This window comes from Littorina saxatilis, linkage group LG13 (genome assembly GCF_037325665.1).
Source record: "Littorina saxatilis isolate snail1 linkage group LG13, US_GU_Lsax_2.0, whole genome shotgun sequence".
In the NCBI taxonomy this organism is placed as follows: domain Eukaryota; kingdom Metazoa; phylum Mollusca; class Gastropoda; order Littorinimorpha; family Littorinidae; genus Littorina; species Littorina saxatilis.
The window spans coordinates 30,917,224-30,932,680 of NC_090257.1; the positions used below are offsets into that span (position 1 = coordinate 30,917,224).

The 15,457-nt window shown below is 45.5% G+C and overlaps 1 protein-coding gene across 1 annotated transcript in view; it reads left to right on the forward strand.

Moving 5' to 3' along the window:
* Positions 1–15,457, forward strand: part of LOC138945486 (serine-rich adhesin for platelets-like) — a 252,698-nt gene that overhangs the window by 49,989 nt on the left and 187,252 nt on the right. Inside the window, exon 5 of the mRNA XM_070316917.1 lies at positions 10,750–10,814. Within this exon, the coding sequence (XP_070173018.1) occupies positions 10,750–10,814 (65 nt within the window). The remainder of the gene's footprint in view (positions 1–10,749; positions 10,815–15,457) is intronic.

Consider the following 15,457-nt stretch of genomic DNA (forward strand, 5'->3'; position numbering starts at 1 on the left):
GGGGTGCTTTTTTTTTAATCCTGTATTTGTCAAAGGATAATAATAATTAAGAAAAAGTGGTTTTTTTTCCACGATCATGTACATCATTACAGATCTGTTTCCTTCAGTGTAGACTGAGTCTCTGGCCAGGTTTCTGGAATGAATAATGACAGGAGACTATAATGGCCAAGAAGTTACGTTTACAGGGACATAGTTTGTAGCGCCTGAATTGATAATTAGTACAATATGTATCATGCAGTAATATTCTGGGCCACAGAAGTGGGAAAGGCTAAATCTAGATAAGTTTTCGTTATTAACTGTTTGTCTGTGCACTTTAAAAGACCGTTGGGTCGATATATTTGTGAATGTATTGTTTTGTCAATAACAAACGTTCCAACAATCTACCTTTCTTGTTTTTTGATTCTAAATCTAGACGTTCGTTGTTATTACAATTTAAATACTCTTTATTTCAGTTGACACTATTCTACACTTTCGGTGGTGAGAACCGAAACAGGAGTGTAGTAACACGCCGTGGATGGTGGCACGCCTAGTTTTGTCCACCGCAGGAACAACACCCAATTCGTTCCCCCGCACGCGGAAGCAAAATTGTTATCTCGCAAAGGAATTGCCCTGTTGTGGTACGTTGTGGCAAATCACACTATTAAGTATAGATATTCTAAAGCAGAATTGCCTAGGCTATATGTATAATATGTAATTTATGTCTTGTTGTGTACTCGTGAACAGTGGCGTTCGATTTTCTGCCGAAGTCCGTGAAAATTATATAGAGAGGTCTCAATTTCGTACACATTAACCTAGAACTACCATTAAATTTTAAAGCACTATTTTAATACTCACAGTTTAATCTTCGATACCTTGCAGCCTTGTATGCGCGTTTTTGGGCACCAGCATCGTGGATAAGCTGCTCTAATCTGGCGTTATTTTGTGGTACTCGATTCTCAGTGGGTAAGGTCCCCCGCAGACACCAGATAAGGTCCCCCGCATTTTTGACCAAGCTGCGGGGGATCTTACCCCGTCAAATTTTACTGTTGATCTTTGAACCGATCGTGAGTCTAAACTAAGGTAAGCTTAAACTTAAAAATGAAGAGCAGTATCCACAAGTAGTTTGACTTTGACCAGCAAAAAGATTTAAGCCCTTCTGTTGACCGTGCTTTGTGTTATTTCATCATTTTTAACGTGGGAGACAGTATTTCTGACTTGTCTTGATGACATTTCTTCTCTTATGTAGTACACGAGAGTGTAAATGGTAAGACAACTTGCTGATCCAATGCAAAATAAAGTACCGAACAGTATGATATAAACTTCAATACTAGAAAGTCTGGTTATCTACTATTTTAAGGCATTAATTTGGAGACACCTACCATGTTGTTCGTCTTGCGGGGGAACGAATTGGGTGTTGTTCCTGCGGTGGAAAAAACTAGGCGTGCCACCATCCACGGCGTGAGTAATAATGCTGAGCGCAGAATCAGAGATGAAAATTAATGTGGATGTTCAGAATCAGTATCAGCTCATTTTTCCTTCAGTGCACATTTTCTGGCGCCTGTGGTGAGAATTACCGGCAAAGACTGGAGCACACAAACGAGAGAATTCTAGAGGGACATTGCTGCCAACTCTTCATTCCATCACTACATGGTCTGAAACCGCCCCCCACCCAAGTCTGTTACTCTGGCATCCCTGGCATCTGATCACAGGTGTGTGTTCGTGCATCTCTGGCAGAAATGGGATTGTGTGTGATCATGCATCTCTGGCAGAAACCTGATTGTCTTTGGTTTTTGTCTGGCAGCTAAACAAAGGTGTGTGCTAGTGCAACTTTCGCAGAAATCAGACTGTGTGTGATCATGCATCTCCGGCAGAAATCTGATTGTCTTTGGTTTTTGCCAGGCATATACACAACTGTCTTTGCTCTCGCAACTTTCGAAGAAATCGGACTGTCCTTGTTTTTACATTTAGTCAAGTTTTGACTAAATGATTTAACATAGTTTTGTTTTGTTGGTGCCAGGTATCTAAACAAAGGTGTGTGCCCATTGCATCTCTGGCAGAAATCGGACTGTCCTTGGGTTTTACCAGGCATCTAAACAAAGGTGTGTGCCCATTGCATCTCTGGCAGAAATCGGACTGTCCTGGGGTTTTACCAGGCATCTAAACAAAGGTGTGTGCCCATTGCATCTCTGGCAGAAATCGGACTGTCCTTGGGTTTTACCAGGCATCTAAACAAAGGTGTGTGCCCATTGCATCTCTGGCAGAAATCGGACTGTCCTTGGGTTTTACCAGGCATCTAAACAAAGGTGTGTGCCCATTGCATCTCTGGCAGAAATCGGACTGTCCTTGGGTTTTACCAGGCATCTAAACAAAGGTGTGTGCCCATTGCATCTCTGGCAGAAATCGGACTGTCCTTGGGTTTTACCAGGCATCTAAACAAAGGTGTGTGCACGTGCATCTTTCGCAGAAATCGGGATGTCCTTGCTTTTTGGCCAGGCATCGAAACAAAAGTGTGTGCTCGTGCATCTCTGGCAGAAATCTGGTTGTTCTTGGTTTTTGCCAGGCATCCAAACAAAAGTGTGTGCTCGTGCAACTTTCGCAGAAATTTGACTGTCCTATAATTTTTGCCAGGTATCTAACAAAGGTGTGTGTTCGTGCAACTTTCGCAGCAATCGGACTGTCTTTGTTTTGTTTTGCCAGCAGTCGGACTGTCTTTGTTTTGTTTTGCCAGCAATCGGACTGTCTTTGTTTTGTTTTGCCAGCAATCGGACTGTCTTTGTTTTGTTTTGCCAGCAATCGGACTGTCTTTGTTTTGTTTTGCCAGCAATCGGACTGTCGTTGTTTTGTTTTGCCAGCAATCGGACTGTCTTTGTTTTGTTTTGCCAGCAATCGGACTGTCTTTGTTTCGTTTTGCCAGCAATCGGACTGTCTTTGTTGTGTTTTGCCAGCAATCGGACTGTCTTTGTTTTGTTTTGCCAGCAATCGGACTTTCTTAGTTTTGTTTTGCCAGCAATCGGACTGTCTTTGTTTTGTTTTGCCAGCAGTCGGACTGTCTTTGTTTTGTTTTGCCAGGCATGTGGGTGTCTGCTTGGGCAACTTTGGATGGATTATATTATGTCAATGAAAGTTCGTCAGTGGTTATGACTGTTTACAGTACGTGGAACCAGTGGTCTTTTAAATAGACAGACGAATACCTATCAGTGTCAGTGATACAGATAATGAACTTTGTCGACGAAACTCGCTTGCAAAATGCTAACGAGTGCATGGCTGTGGGATAAGTGTATTCTTCCACCGGGACACGTATCAATCAGCCTAGCTTGTTCCTTCGCACATTGGTGATTTTTTGCTGAATAATTATTAATGTCCTGAAATGACACAGGTGTTAGTTACGACATTGGGTCAGCTGAAAGCTCGTTAAGCACACCAGCCATGCAGTGACTGTAGAATCCCTGGCACGTGATAACAGGTGTTCATGTCGTTCTGTGGAAATTATCCATGGCCCGGTTTGCTTTAGCCAGGTGAAGGGAGGGATTTTCTGTGGATGTGTCATTTTTTCCCTCCAGATGTGGAACTGTTACCTTGTGTTTTTGGGATCGAATGAAGTCAAGGGTGTGCCTGCAGAAAGTGCTTTTTACTAAAGTCGTCAGAGTGAGAAGAAAAAAACAAAAATCAAACCCGAGACAAACAAACAAACAAACAAACAAGAAAACAAGCAAAAAAACAAACACACACACAAACAGAAACACCGTATTCGGCGGTCGTGATGTAAGCATCAGCGCTCAAGCGGATAAGGTTAATATTACTTCGCTAAATTGATGCAGGGAATCGGTCGTCTATATTGATTAATGTATCTCGGCTTCTTTTATTCTGTGCTGTTATGCACTTATATTCACTCAGATTTGTAGCTTATGAGTATTTGTTTATGGTAATACCGTTTACCTCTCTGGCGTTGACCAGCACGGTTGGCCTAGTGGTAAGGCGTCCGCCCCGTGATCGGGAGGTCGTGGGTTCGAACCCCGGCCGGGTCATACCTAAGACTTTAAAATTGGCAATCTAGTGGCTGCTCCGCCTGGCGTCTGGCATTATGGGGTTAGTGCTAGGACTGGTTGGCCCGGTGTCAGAATAATGTGACTGGGTGAGACATGAAGCCTGTGCTGCGACTTCTGTCTTGTGTGTGGCGCACGTTATATGTCAAAGCAGCACCGCCCTGATATAGCCCTTCGTGGTCGGCTGGGCGTTAAGCAAACAAACAAACAAACAAACTCTCTGGCGTTTGCCTCTCATCAGCGCTAATCTCTCTCCCCCTCCCTCCCTCCCTCCCTCCCTCCCTCTCTCTCTCTCTCTCCATCCCTCTCTCTCTCTCCATCTCTCTCTCTCTATCCATCTCTATCCATCTCTCTCTCTCTCTACCTATCTCCCCCTCCCTCCCCTCCCCTCCCCACTCTCTCTCATATTCATGCATTCAGAACATACATTGATTTTCTTGTTCATCCGAGCTCATTCTCAGGCCACACACTACCCACATAGAATTATCCCCATAGAATTATCCCCATAGATGTCTGAATGTCTTTTGAGCGCCTGGGTGGCCACAGACAATGCGATTAATGGAACAGAAAGCAGCCTCCCTGTCTGACACTCTCGTTCACGTGGAGAAGTAATCAAAAGTAGTGTTTCAATCTCGCTAGCTAGACTATGATATTACATGTAGTGTATAATAGAGACCACAAGGTCTATGGAAAGCCAGTTTGGTCAAAATCTCGAGGAAAAATGCAGAGATCTTTATTTTTTTCTTCTTCAAATTTTTGTTTTTACAAATTGTCGAAATCTTTTCTTTTCAATGGAACTTTTAATATCGAGATAATTTATAGACCAATAGCATGCTGGAGACTAAATTAGTCATTTTGTGTTGCGAGACGGAAGCAAAGCGATTGGTTAATCTTTTTTCTCTAGAGAATAAAAAGGATCAATACACTCAAATATTCCGACATTTTTACTGAAAATACCTCGAGTTCTTAATATTCAGGTAACTTGGCGCTTTTTTTCTCGAGAGAGAAGATTTTCGAACCGCTTTCCTTCTTCTGCGGCAACGCGATTTTTCCAGCATGTCATTGGTCTGTAAATATATATTAACACTGATATTAAAGAAAACAATTCAATAAGAAGATCTTGACTTTTTCTGGAAATACTCGACAATTGTTACTCGAGGAGCCGCTCCAACTTGGGTTCCATAGCGATTTCACTAACAGAATACCGGATGTCGAGAGACAGAAGCTGAAACTGTCAGTGGGCCGTGTCTGGTAGCAGGGGGAAGTCGAAGATACAGCTGATTGGATTAGGCTGCTACGGCGAAAACTGTCATCTCCAATCAGATTAATCCGTGAATGCTGTTTATGCTCTGTCTGTCTGTCTGTCTGTCTGTCTGTCTCTCACTCTCTCCAAATCGCAGGCTGTCTTTCTGTCTGTCTGTCACTCTGTCTTTCAATGCCTCTCTCTCCAGCTCTTTCTTTCTCTCTCTCTCTGTCTCTATCTCTCTCTGTCTCTATCTCTCTCTCTCTGTCTCTGTCTCTCTGTCTCTCTGTCTCTCTTTCTCTCTCTCAGTCTCTCCCAGTCTCTGTCAGTCCGGCTGGTTGTCTGTCTGTCTGTCTGTCTCTGTCTCTATTTCTCTCTCTCTCTTTCCCCCCACCCCACCCCCCCCCCCCCACCCCCGAGTCTGTCTCTGTCGCTCCCTCTCTTTGTCTCTGTTTCACTCACTCTGTGTGTCTCTCTCCTCATCCATCCCCCCTCTCTCTCACACATCCCTCCCTCCTTCCCCCCCCCCCCTCTCTCTTCCCCTCTCTCTCTTTTCACCTGTACCTTTTAGTCAAGCAGCGGAATCTCAATGTTGCCAAACATCTTCGTCGCTCCGTGCACAAGTTGATTCAGCTTTGAAGAGTGCAAGCAGGTTAAAAAAAAAACTCCTCCTCGAGTGTTTGAAAAAATGGTGAGATCAGGCAGAAAAGTAGTCCCCCCCACACACACACACCCATGCACACACTTGCAAACACACACCAAAATTGACTCCACAGGGGTAAACCACCGTGCAAAATGTTTTGGCAACTGGGGAGCGGAAATAACCGTTCACAGGTGTGTGTTTGGATTTGAGCGTCTGGAATGTACATCAGACAACGGTGATGGTGTGAGAAGGCAGTCGTGGTTGTTGGTGTAGGTGTAGGTTTGTAAGCTATATATGTTCAAAGTTCGTTCGTCACCTCAGCTTCCGTACAGAATGGTTCGGAACTCAATGCCGGCCGCAGAGAGAGTAAGTTGGGGGAGGGGAGGGGGGGTTGGGGAAGGAGAGAGAGAGAGAGAGGGAGAGAGAGAGAAGGAGAGGGAGAGAGAAAGAGAGGGAGAGAGAGAGAGAGCGAGAGAGGGAGAGAGAGGAAGAGAGAGAGAAGGAGAGGGAGAGAGAAAGAGAGGGAGAGAGAGAGAGAGGGAGAGAGAGGGAGAGAGGGGGAGAGAGAGGAAGAGAGAGAGAGGGAGAGGGACAGAGACAGGGAGAGAGAGAGGGACAGAGAGAGAGAGAGAGAGAGAGAGAGAGAGAGAGAGAGAGAGAAAGAGATTGTGGCGAGATTAACTTTGATGACGGTTTGCTCAGCATCGTAAATCGTTGTCTCACAGGGAATTGAACAACTCTGACATTTTCCTGCCCCGACCACTTTTCTAGAGTCAGAGGAATTGCGTTTCAATTTCGATTGAAAAAATAAAAGAAGAGATCGACTGTGTGTGTGTGTGTGGGGGGGGGGGTGGGGGTGGGGGGGTTGTGTGTGTGTGTGTGAGTGCGTGGGTGGGTGTGTGTGAGAGAGGGAGAGGGAGAGGGAGAGAGAGGGAACGAGAGAGAGAGAGAGAGAGATCAAGAGAGAGAGAGAGAGAGAGAGAGAGAGAGAGAGAGAGAGAGAGAGAGAGAGAGAGAGAGAGAGAGAGAGAGAGAGAGAGAGAGAGAGAGAGACGAGAGAGATCGAGAGAGAGAGAGAGAGAAAGAGAAAGAGAGAGAGATGGGGAGAGGGAGAGAGAAACAGACAGAAAGAGCATTGATGCCAGCGGCAGTTTACACGCTATAAAACCATTCATTTTTTACGAATATTGATTTTTGCCTCCAAAGGCGGAAAAAAAAGCAGTCACCCTATTCCTTTTATGTGTGTTACTGGTCAGATGGAAGAGTTTGTCTGTCTCATGTTGATTAGAGAAGACACGCACATTCAACACACACAGACCAGGATGCACATTAAAGCTGCATGATGCTGACCGTGGCTCGTAATTCAGGTTTGTCGACTTTTCTGAGATGTTTATATCTAAATTTACATCATAATAGTTATTTGAGAAATCAGAGTGAACATTATTGTGATTCTGACGCTACGCATACGCGGTTCACTGTGGCTCGCAATTCAGGGTTGCTGACTTTTCTGAGATGTTCATGTCTAAATTTACATGATAATAGTTATTTTGATAAGTTAACAGTCAACATTTATCTTTAGATATTTTAGATTCTGTCGCTACGAAGATTTAATGGGAATTAAGCCCATTTGATTATTTATCCAGACGTGGGAAGCTTCAAATCTGAGTATTAGTTACTACCAACGGTACCAATTCCGAATTACTTTTATACAAGTATTTGTTCAACAAGACATGCTAGTTATTGGAACGTTTGTTCTTGGACAAAACATGAATCTTAAACAGAGGCAGAGCGCTTAACTTTTTCAATAACCGGTCTCTCCCTCTCCCTCTCTCACACACGCACTCACGCACACACACTTTTGAAAAAAAAAATGAAAAAAAAAGGGAAAAAAAAGAGGCAGAGCGCTACTTTAAGATCTGATATCCCATGTTCTAAATGCATACGACATATATGCAATAGTCTAAGTGAGAGTTTAGCGTAAGGCCACACAAAAAAAGTCTGTTTACGGTAACATAGGCCAAAAAAATAGGGTCGGTAGGTCGGGATTTTAATTTTTTTATTATTTTTTTCCCCAAAAAAACATATTTTAAGTTATTTTGCCAAAAAACAAAGACTGGCAAAAATAATGATGTGTTTCGGATTGTCTCATGTAGCAGATCGTTTGGCATCAAATTACGATCAGATGTCAGTCGTAACATCGTAACAAGCAGACGCAACGTTTACATTTGAGTAGCGGCCTACCTTCTTCAGAACTTTTCAATGATTCACTATATATCACATGTAAACGACACAATCAATCGACTGCACGTATAATAGCCAGCAATGACTAAATGCTGGCTGTTATACGCGCGGCCGGAATATTGTATTGAAACAAGGTGAGATCATTGAGAAATCTTTCAAATTTGAGACGTGAATTTTTTGTGTTCAGTTCAGCGTAATACTTTGAAGTGTTTGTCATTTTCGGATGATAAGACGAATCAGAGAATGCAAGTTACATTTGTGAAAACTTAGACAATCACGTTTGATACTGGCATCCTTTAACATGTACACAGGCTAGGCCCATATTCAACAGCCAGGCCGCTTCCTGTGTATAAGGCACAACAACAAAAAAGTTGTATGTTTCTGGTAACATGGCTACAAATAATAGGGTAGGTAGGTAGGGATTTTGTTTTTGTTTTTTGTTGTTGTCAGGGTAGAAAATAACTATACAGTGACGCAAAGAGACTGGACCAGAGACTGTAGAGTACACAGAGACGCTTCATTCGGCGCTGAAAATTGAAACAGGAAGCCCTGTGGCGCCACCACGCGGAAACATGTAAAAACCTACTTTCCCTTTCCACAGCAGTAGCGATATCGTGCAGCACAACCATGGCCGCACCAAAAAGAAAACACAGCGGGGCATGGTCTTTGGCCATCAATTGCTCAAACTCACATGCCAAAGGCTTCAGGATGTTCAAATTTCCTGAGGAAGAGAGCAAGTGAGGATTGTTTTTTTTTTTTTTTCTATCGTTAAATGTCGGAAAATCAGTAAAAAGTGTAGCGTCGAACTGCGTGTATTCTACCAGAACAGAGAAAACACACACTGTACACAAGCTCAACAATGTGATTGCGCAGTTGTTTAATTAACATCAGGCTTAATTTTGTTTTGAAGGACAACTGAACAATTGATTCTATTCTTCGTCCAAGCGCAAAAGTCGAAAACTTCTCAAACTAGAATACTTGTGACGATGCTGTTCAAAGTGTCATCCAGTCGGTCCGTACCTCGTTAATTCATCTCAATTCATGTGTGTGTGTGTGTGTGTGTGTGTGTGCGTGTGTGTGTGTGTGTGTGTGTGTGCGTGTGTGCGTGTGTGTGTGTGTGTGTGTGTGTGCGTGCGTGCGTGTGTGTGTGTGTAACTGACTCAGAGAGAGAGAGAGAGAGAGACTGAGGGAGAGAGAGAGCCTGAGAGAGAGAGAGAGAGAGAGAGGGAGACATAGAGAGAGAGAGAGAGAGAGAGAGAGAGAGAGAGAGAGAGAGGGAGGGAGAGAGAGAGACAATGACAATGACAATGACAAATCTTTATTTTTCGGTGACAAAAATAAGCATAGATCTAGATATGCTTTTTTGCTTTTGGCCCTCGCCCTAAAGAGGGACTAAACTATTTTTACTATAACTATGACTAGGAAAAAAAGAGAGAGAGAGAGAGAGAGAGAGAGAGAGAGAGAGAGAGAGAGAGAGAGAGAGAGAGAGAGAGAGAGAGAGAGAGAGAGCTTTCTGAACAAGAAAGAAGCAACCGATAAGAAATAAGACAATCATCGATCGATCAAGATTCTTTAATTAAAGTCAGCTAGGTCACAATAATGTTGTTTAAGTTGCTGTATTTTACAGTTTTCCTTACATGATAATTTCTTAGCACCGTGCAATTTTAGAGGTGCTGGGACGACGCCAAGTTGACTAAATGCCTTAGTTACCGATTTGACCGGGAACTATTTCGTTAACGATTTATTCCTGACATATTTTCTCAGGCTTAAGTGACCATGTATACAGTATGTATTTGTATTTGACTAAAACACACAAAAATAACGACGGTTAGTTCGTGAAAAGACACTGACTTGAATCATGTTTGCATAACTACAGCGATGCAGCGGGTATTGCCGCCTAAGTAAATTTGATTTAATTTTAATCTACACCATTTTCTGCGGTGTTTTTATGGTCATTTAAAAAGGATGTTCACAAACAAACATATTTTTTCGTTCAGTTACTTTTTGCAGCACTGTCAGCCGGACAGAACAGACAGTATGTTAATATAAACGTGATATAAACAAAGCCGACAGCAGCCGTTATACGCGCACTTCCTTGTGCGGCAGGGAGTGGCTCTTTTCCCGCGCGCTGGCTGGCCGGTCTCACTTTCGCACCGCAGCGCAAAGAAGGATGAAGCGTCTCTGTATACTCTATAGTCTCTGACTGGACTTACTATACAAAGAGAAAGACAACACATTACAAAACAAATGAGACAAAAGGGATGCGGGGTTATCCCCCTTGTGTCGTCTGCCGTCTGTTACTTTCGTTTTGACGCTTTTGTTTTGCTTTTCTTTTTTACAAATGCAATAAAAAAAGTCTGGGGTCGGCGGGAAAAAACTAGGTAGGGTCGGGTGACCAGAAACATACAACTTTTTTTTTTTTGCCTAATGAGAATTCAGTTTTTACTGAATTGATTTTACAGGCTGACGGGGATACCAGTTACAAAATTAGCTCATTGAAAGATCCCAGCATGCACAAGGAAGGTATCTGCAAGAGTTCAAAAGTTAAACATGATTTCAAGTTTCAATGCAATTTTTTTTAAATGTTTTGCTTGTTCCAGGAGGAGCGAGAACGACAGGAGAAAATGTTGCAACAAGTGGAGGAAGGGGAACTACTCGTGGAAAAGTGAGTACCCAGTGTCGCGGTTATCTCCCTGTTGGTGCTTGATCGCCTGTTCCGTTTCTGGTTCGTTTCTATTGTTTTCTACTGTCGCCCTGTCTGCATGCTGTCTGTCTGTCTGTCTGTCTGTCTGTCTGTCCGTCTGTCTGTCTGTCTGCCTGTCTGTCTGTCTGTCATTCTTTCTTTCTTTCTTTTGTTCTGGTTTTAGGGGATGCCTCTTCAAGCCGGTTTTCTCTGCTTCATGATTTTCTTTGACTTAGGTCTGTTAATTCAGTTGATGTTTGTTAAACCGTTACATTAGACTTTTTTCTCTGTATTGCTCAATGTGTGTGTGTGTGTGTGTGTACGTCCATGCGTGCATACAGTAAATGAAACGCTTTCGTACAGTTCATCGCGTAACTTGAATGGTAACTAAAATTACTTGTTATACTTACGACAGCAAGTTCTGCAAAATGAGATGCTTTCATTGCACTAGATAACAGAAGACGCATAATTATGCTCCCTCTCTGACCGACAAAAAACCAAGCTGGCCTGACAACAAGCCACCAAAAACCTTATAATAATTATGTTGGTATGTAACTATGGTGCTTGACTGATATGATACGGCCATAGTACATCATCTGTCTCTCTGTGTCTCGGTGTCTGTCTGTCTGTTACTTTTTAAAGCTTATATTAACCATTTGACTCTTGTACCACCTTTGAGAGAACAGATTGCCTTTGTAGTCTGGAAGTGGGAGAGGAGCAGGGTGGGTGGGGTGGGTGGTGGCGAGTATAGCAGTGCGGTGTGGGTTATCAGCCAAGCTTACCATCTTCCATTGTTCCGGCATTCCAGTAGGCCTTGCACTTCGCTGCTATCAGTCCTGGCTTTGTCCATCTAAAGTTTAGCCAACACCTGTGAGATTGCTGTGTCTGTGAAACAGGGCTGTGTAGCAGGTGCGAGGCTGAGAACGATGGGTACTCGCAGGGGACTAATCCCAGGAAAAATTGGTTTGTGTGTCCCTTGTGTGTGTGTGTGTGTGTGTGTGTGTGTTTGCGTGCGTGTGTGTGTGTGTGTGAGTGTGTGTGTGTGTGGGTGGGTGCGTGCGTGTGTGCGTGTGTGCATGTGTGTGAGTTGTGTGTGTGTGTGTGTGTGGGGGGGGTGCGTGCGTGTGTGCATGTGTGTGTGGGGGTGGGTGCGTGCGTGTGTGTATGTGTGTGAGTTGTGTGTGTGTGTGTGTGTGGGGGGGGTGCGTGCGTGTGTGCATGTGTGTGAGTGTGTGTGTGTGTGTGTGTGTGTGGGTAGGTGCGTGCGTCAGTGTTTGCATGTGTGTGAGTGTGTGTGTGGGGGGGGGGGGGAGGGGAGGATGTTATCAGCCAAGCTTACCTTCTTCCATTGTTCCGGTATACCATGCAGAAGGCCTACCAGACTAAACTCAACGAGCGACAACTCCTTCCCAAAAATGATGGTTTGTTATCCTATGTGACCTTTTACCCGAATGCACAAAAGTGCACTCTCTCCCACGCCCATCCTCCTGCCCAATAGGGGGAAATCGGCCATCGATAATCACATTCTCTACAGACTAATGGTCGAATGTCGAGGAACAGAGCTATCGATTTGGCTGGCTGTGACTGTCCGCTATCGATTCAGTTGAGCCGGACGGTAAACTGTGAGAGATGTGTCTCATTGATGTTCGTCACAATAGGGTGAAATTGGCGGATTTGCTGAAGGGGTGGGTGAGTAAGTGTGTGAGGGCTGGAGGGGTGGGTGAGTGAGGGTGTGAGGGCTGGAGGGATGGGTGAGTAAGTATGTGAGGGCTGGAGGGGTGGGTGAGTGAGTGTGTGAGGGCTGGAGGGGTGGGTGGGTGAGTGTGTGAGGGCTGGAGGGGTGGGTGAGTAAGTGTGTGAGGGCTGGAGGGGTGGGTGAGTGAGTGTGTGAGGGCTGGAGGGGTGGGTGGGTGAGTGTGTGAGGGCTGGAGGGGTGGGTGAGTAAGTGTGTGAGGGCTGGAGGGGTGGGTGAGTAAGTGTGTGAGGGCTGGAGGGGTGGGTGAGTGAGTGTGTGAGGGCTGGAGGGGTGGGTGAGTAAGTGTGTGAGGGCTGGAGGGGTGGGTGAGTGAGTGTGTGAGGGCTGGAGGGGTGGGTGAGTGAGTGTGTGAGAGCTGGATGGGGTGGGTGAGTGAGTGTGTGAGGGCTGGAGGGGTGGGTGAGTGAGTGTGTGAGGGCTGGAGGGGTGGGTGAGTGAGTGTGTGAGGTTTGGAGGGGTGGGTGAGTGAGTGTGTGAGGGCTGGAGGGGTGTATGAAAGTGTGTGAGGGCTGGAGGGGTGTGTGAAAGTGTGTGAGGGCTGGAGGGGTGGGTGAGTGTGTGAGGGCTGGAGGGGTGGGTGAGTGAGTGTGTGAGGACTGGAGGGGTGGGTGAGTAAGTGTGTGAGGGCTGGAGGGGTGGGTGAGTGAGTGTGTGAGGGTTGGAGGGGTGGGTGAGTAAGTGTGTGAGGGCTGGAGGGGTGGGTGAGTGAGTGTGTGAGGGCTGGAGGGGTGGGCGAGTGAGTGTGTGAGGACTGGAGGGGTGGGTGAGTAAGTGTGTGAGGGCTGGAGGGGTGGGTGAGTGAGTGTGTGAGGGCTGGAGGGGTGGGTGAGTAAGTGTGTGGGGGCTGGAGGGGTGGGTGAGTAAGTGTGGGGGCTGGAGGGGTGGGTGAGTAAGTGTGTGAGGGCTGGAGGGGTGGGTGAGTAAGTGTGGGGGCTGGAGGGGTGGGTGAGTAAGTGTGGGGGCTGGAGGGGTGGGTGAGTAAGTGTGTGAGGGCTGGAGGGGTGGGTGAGTAAGTGTGTGAGGGCTGGAGGGGTGGGTGAGTGAGTGTGTGAGGGGTGGGTGAGACGCGTGCAAATTGGTGCTGAAGTGGGTCAAGTTCCTGTGCCTCGTCCCATCACTGGGCACTGTAAATTCTAATATTCATGTGGCGAAGGTCGCTGCACGAAGCTTTGACACTGAGTTTTCGGTACAAAGGATATTGCGAGGTGTTTGCCAAATCAACTTCGGGCTCAATTACCGAGGAAGGCCTTGAGGCCTTTGCTTAGCGCGGCGTGAAGTCGAAGGGCACCTTGCTTTTCAACACACAGACACACACAAACGCACACACACAAACGCACGCATACTCACACACACACGCGAGCACGCACGTATGCGCGGCGCACGCGCGCGCACAAATACGCACTCAAACACGCACACAAACACGCACACACACAGGCACGCACGTACATACACACACACACGCACGCACGCACGCACACACATACACACGCACACGCACACTCTCACACACCGTGCCACACACACACACACACACACACACACTTACACACAATGGTAGTCACTGTGCAGCTGCATACGAAGATATAACAAGCGGCATTAACAACATCCAGATGACTAGAAAAAGAGCTGTTTTGCATTTGCAACAATTTCCCAATGTACAAAGGCGCCTGACTACTCTCACAGTAATACTATCCAGATGACACTCAGAGGAAGTATGTTTTACTCTGTCCTGCTGCCCTCAGTCATCAAACACCGCACGCTATTATGCAGTGCATCTGCTGAACTCGTTATTTGCAGCCTTCTCATTTGTATCCAAGGCTTTGCTGGTTGGCTATTTTATTTTATTTTTTAACAACCTATCTGCATGGCTAAGCTATCATGGTAGGCAATAATGGATCCAGGCTAAAGCGCCGTGCATAGTTCTGTGCAGTTTAAACGTCTTTGAAGTAGTACAGGTTTGCATACAGGGAGGTGGACGAGAAAGTTACCAGCCGCGGAGTTGGATTGGATGAAATTGAGATTTTGGTGTGATTTCAACCAGCCAGACCTCGCGGTTTGTTCTGAAACGGTTGGGTGTCACCCACTTTCGCTTCGTGCCCTTCGGCCCTGATGACATCCATTCAAGGTTGATGCACCCCCCGCGGGTTAGGGGGAAGAATTTACCCGATGCTCCCCAGCATGTCGTAAGAGGCGACTAATGGATTCTGTTTCTCTTTTTACCCTTGTTAAGTGTTTCTTGTATAGAATACAGTCAATTTTTGTTAAGATTTTAGTCAAGCAGTATTTAAGAAATGTTAAGTCCTTTGTACTGGAAACTTGCATTCTCCCAGTAAGGTAATACATTGTACTACGTTGCAAGCCCCTGGAGCAAATTTTTGATTAGTGCTTTTGTGAACAAGAAACAATTGACAAGTGGCTCTATCCCATCTCCCCCCTTTCCCCGTCGCGATATAACCTTCGTGGTTGAAAACGACGTTAAACACCAAATAAAGAAAAGGTTGATGCTAAAAGGCTTCGGTCAGCTTTAACGATTGTAAAAACCGTAACAATGAATCAGTAGGGTAGCATTTCGCAGACCTGTCACGCTTGAGTTCGTTTAGACAATTTCCTGTGTCTTCAAAACCTTGACGCTGTGTGAACATGTTTGTGTAGGCAGTTGTGCAAGCTTTTTGTGAGTCTTGTATCGCTGCTCAGCGCTCAAGGCCGGTTAGTCACTATTGTCCTACAAAGTTGATGCCTGTGAAGTTACAGCTAGGTTTCATGATCTGGGTGGTTACAAGCACAAAAAGTCTGGGCCTGAAATGGAAGCGGCATTATTCATCCTGAATTTCGGTCTTTGTTCATTTGGCTCTTTATCCGAAGAGGCTGA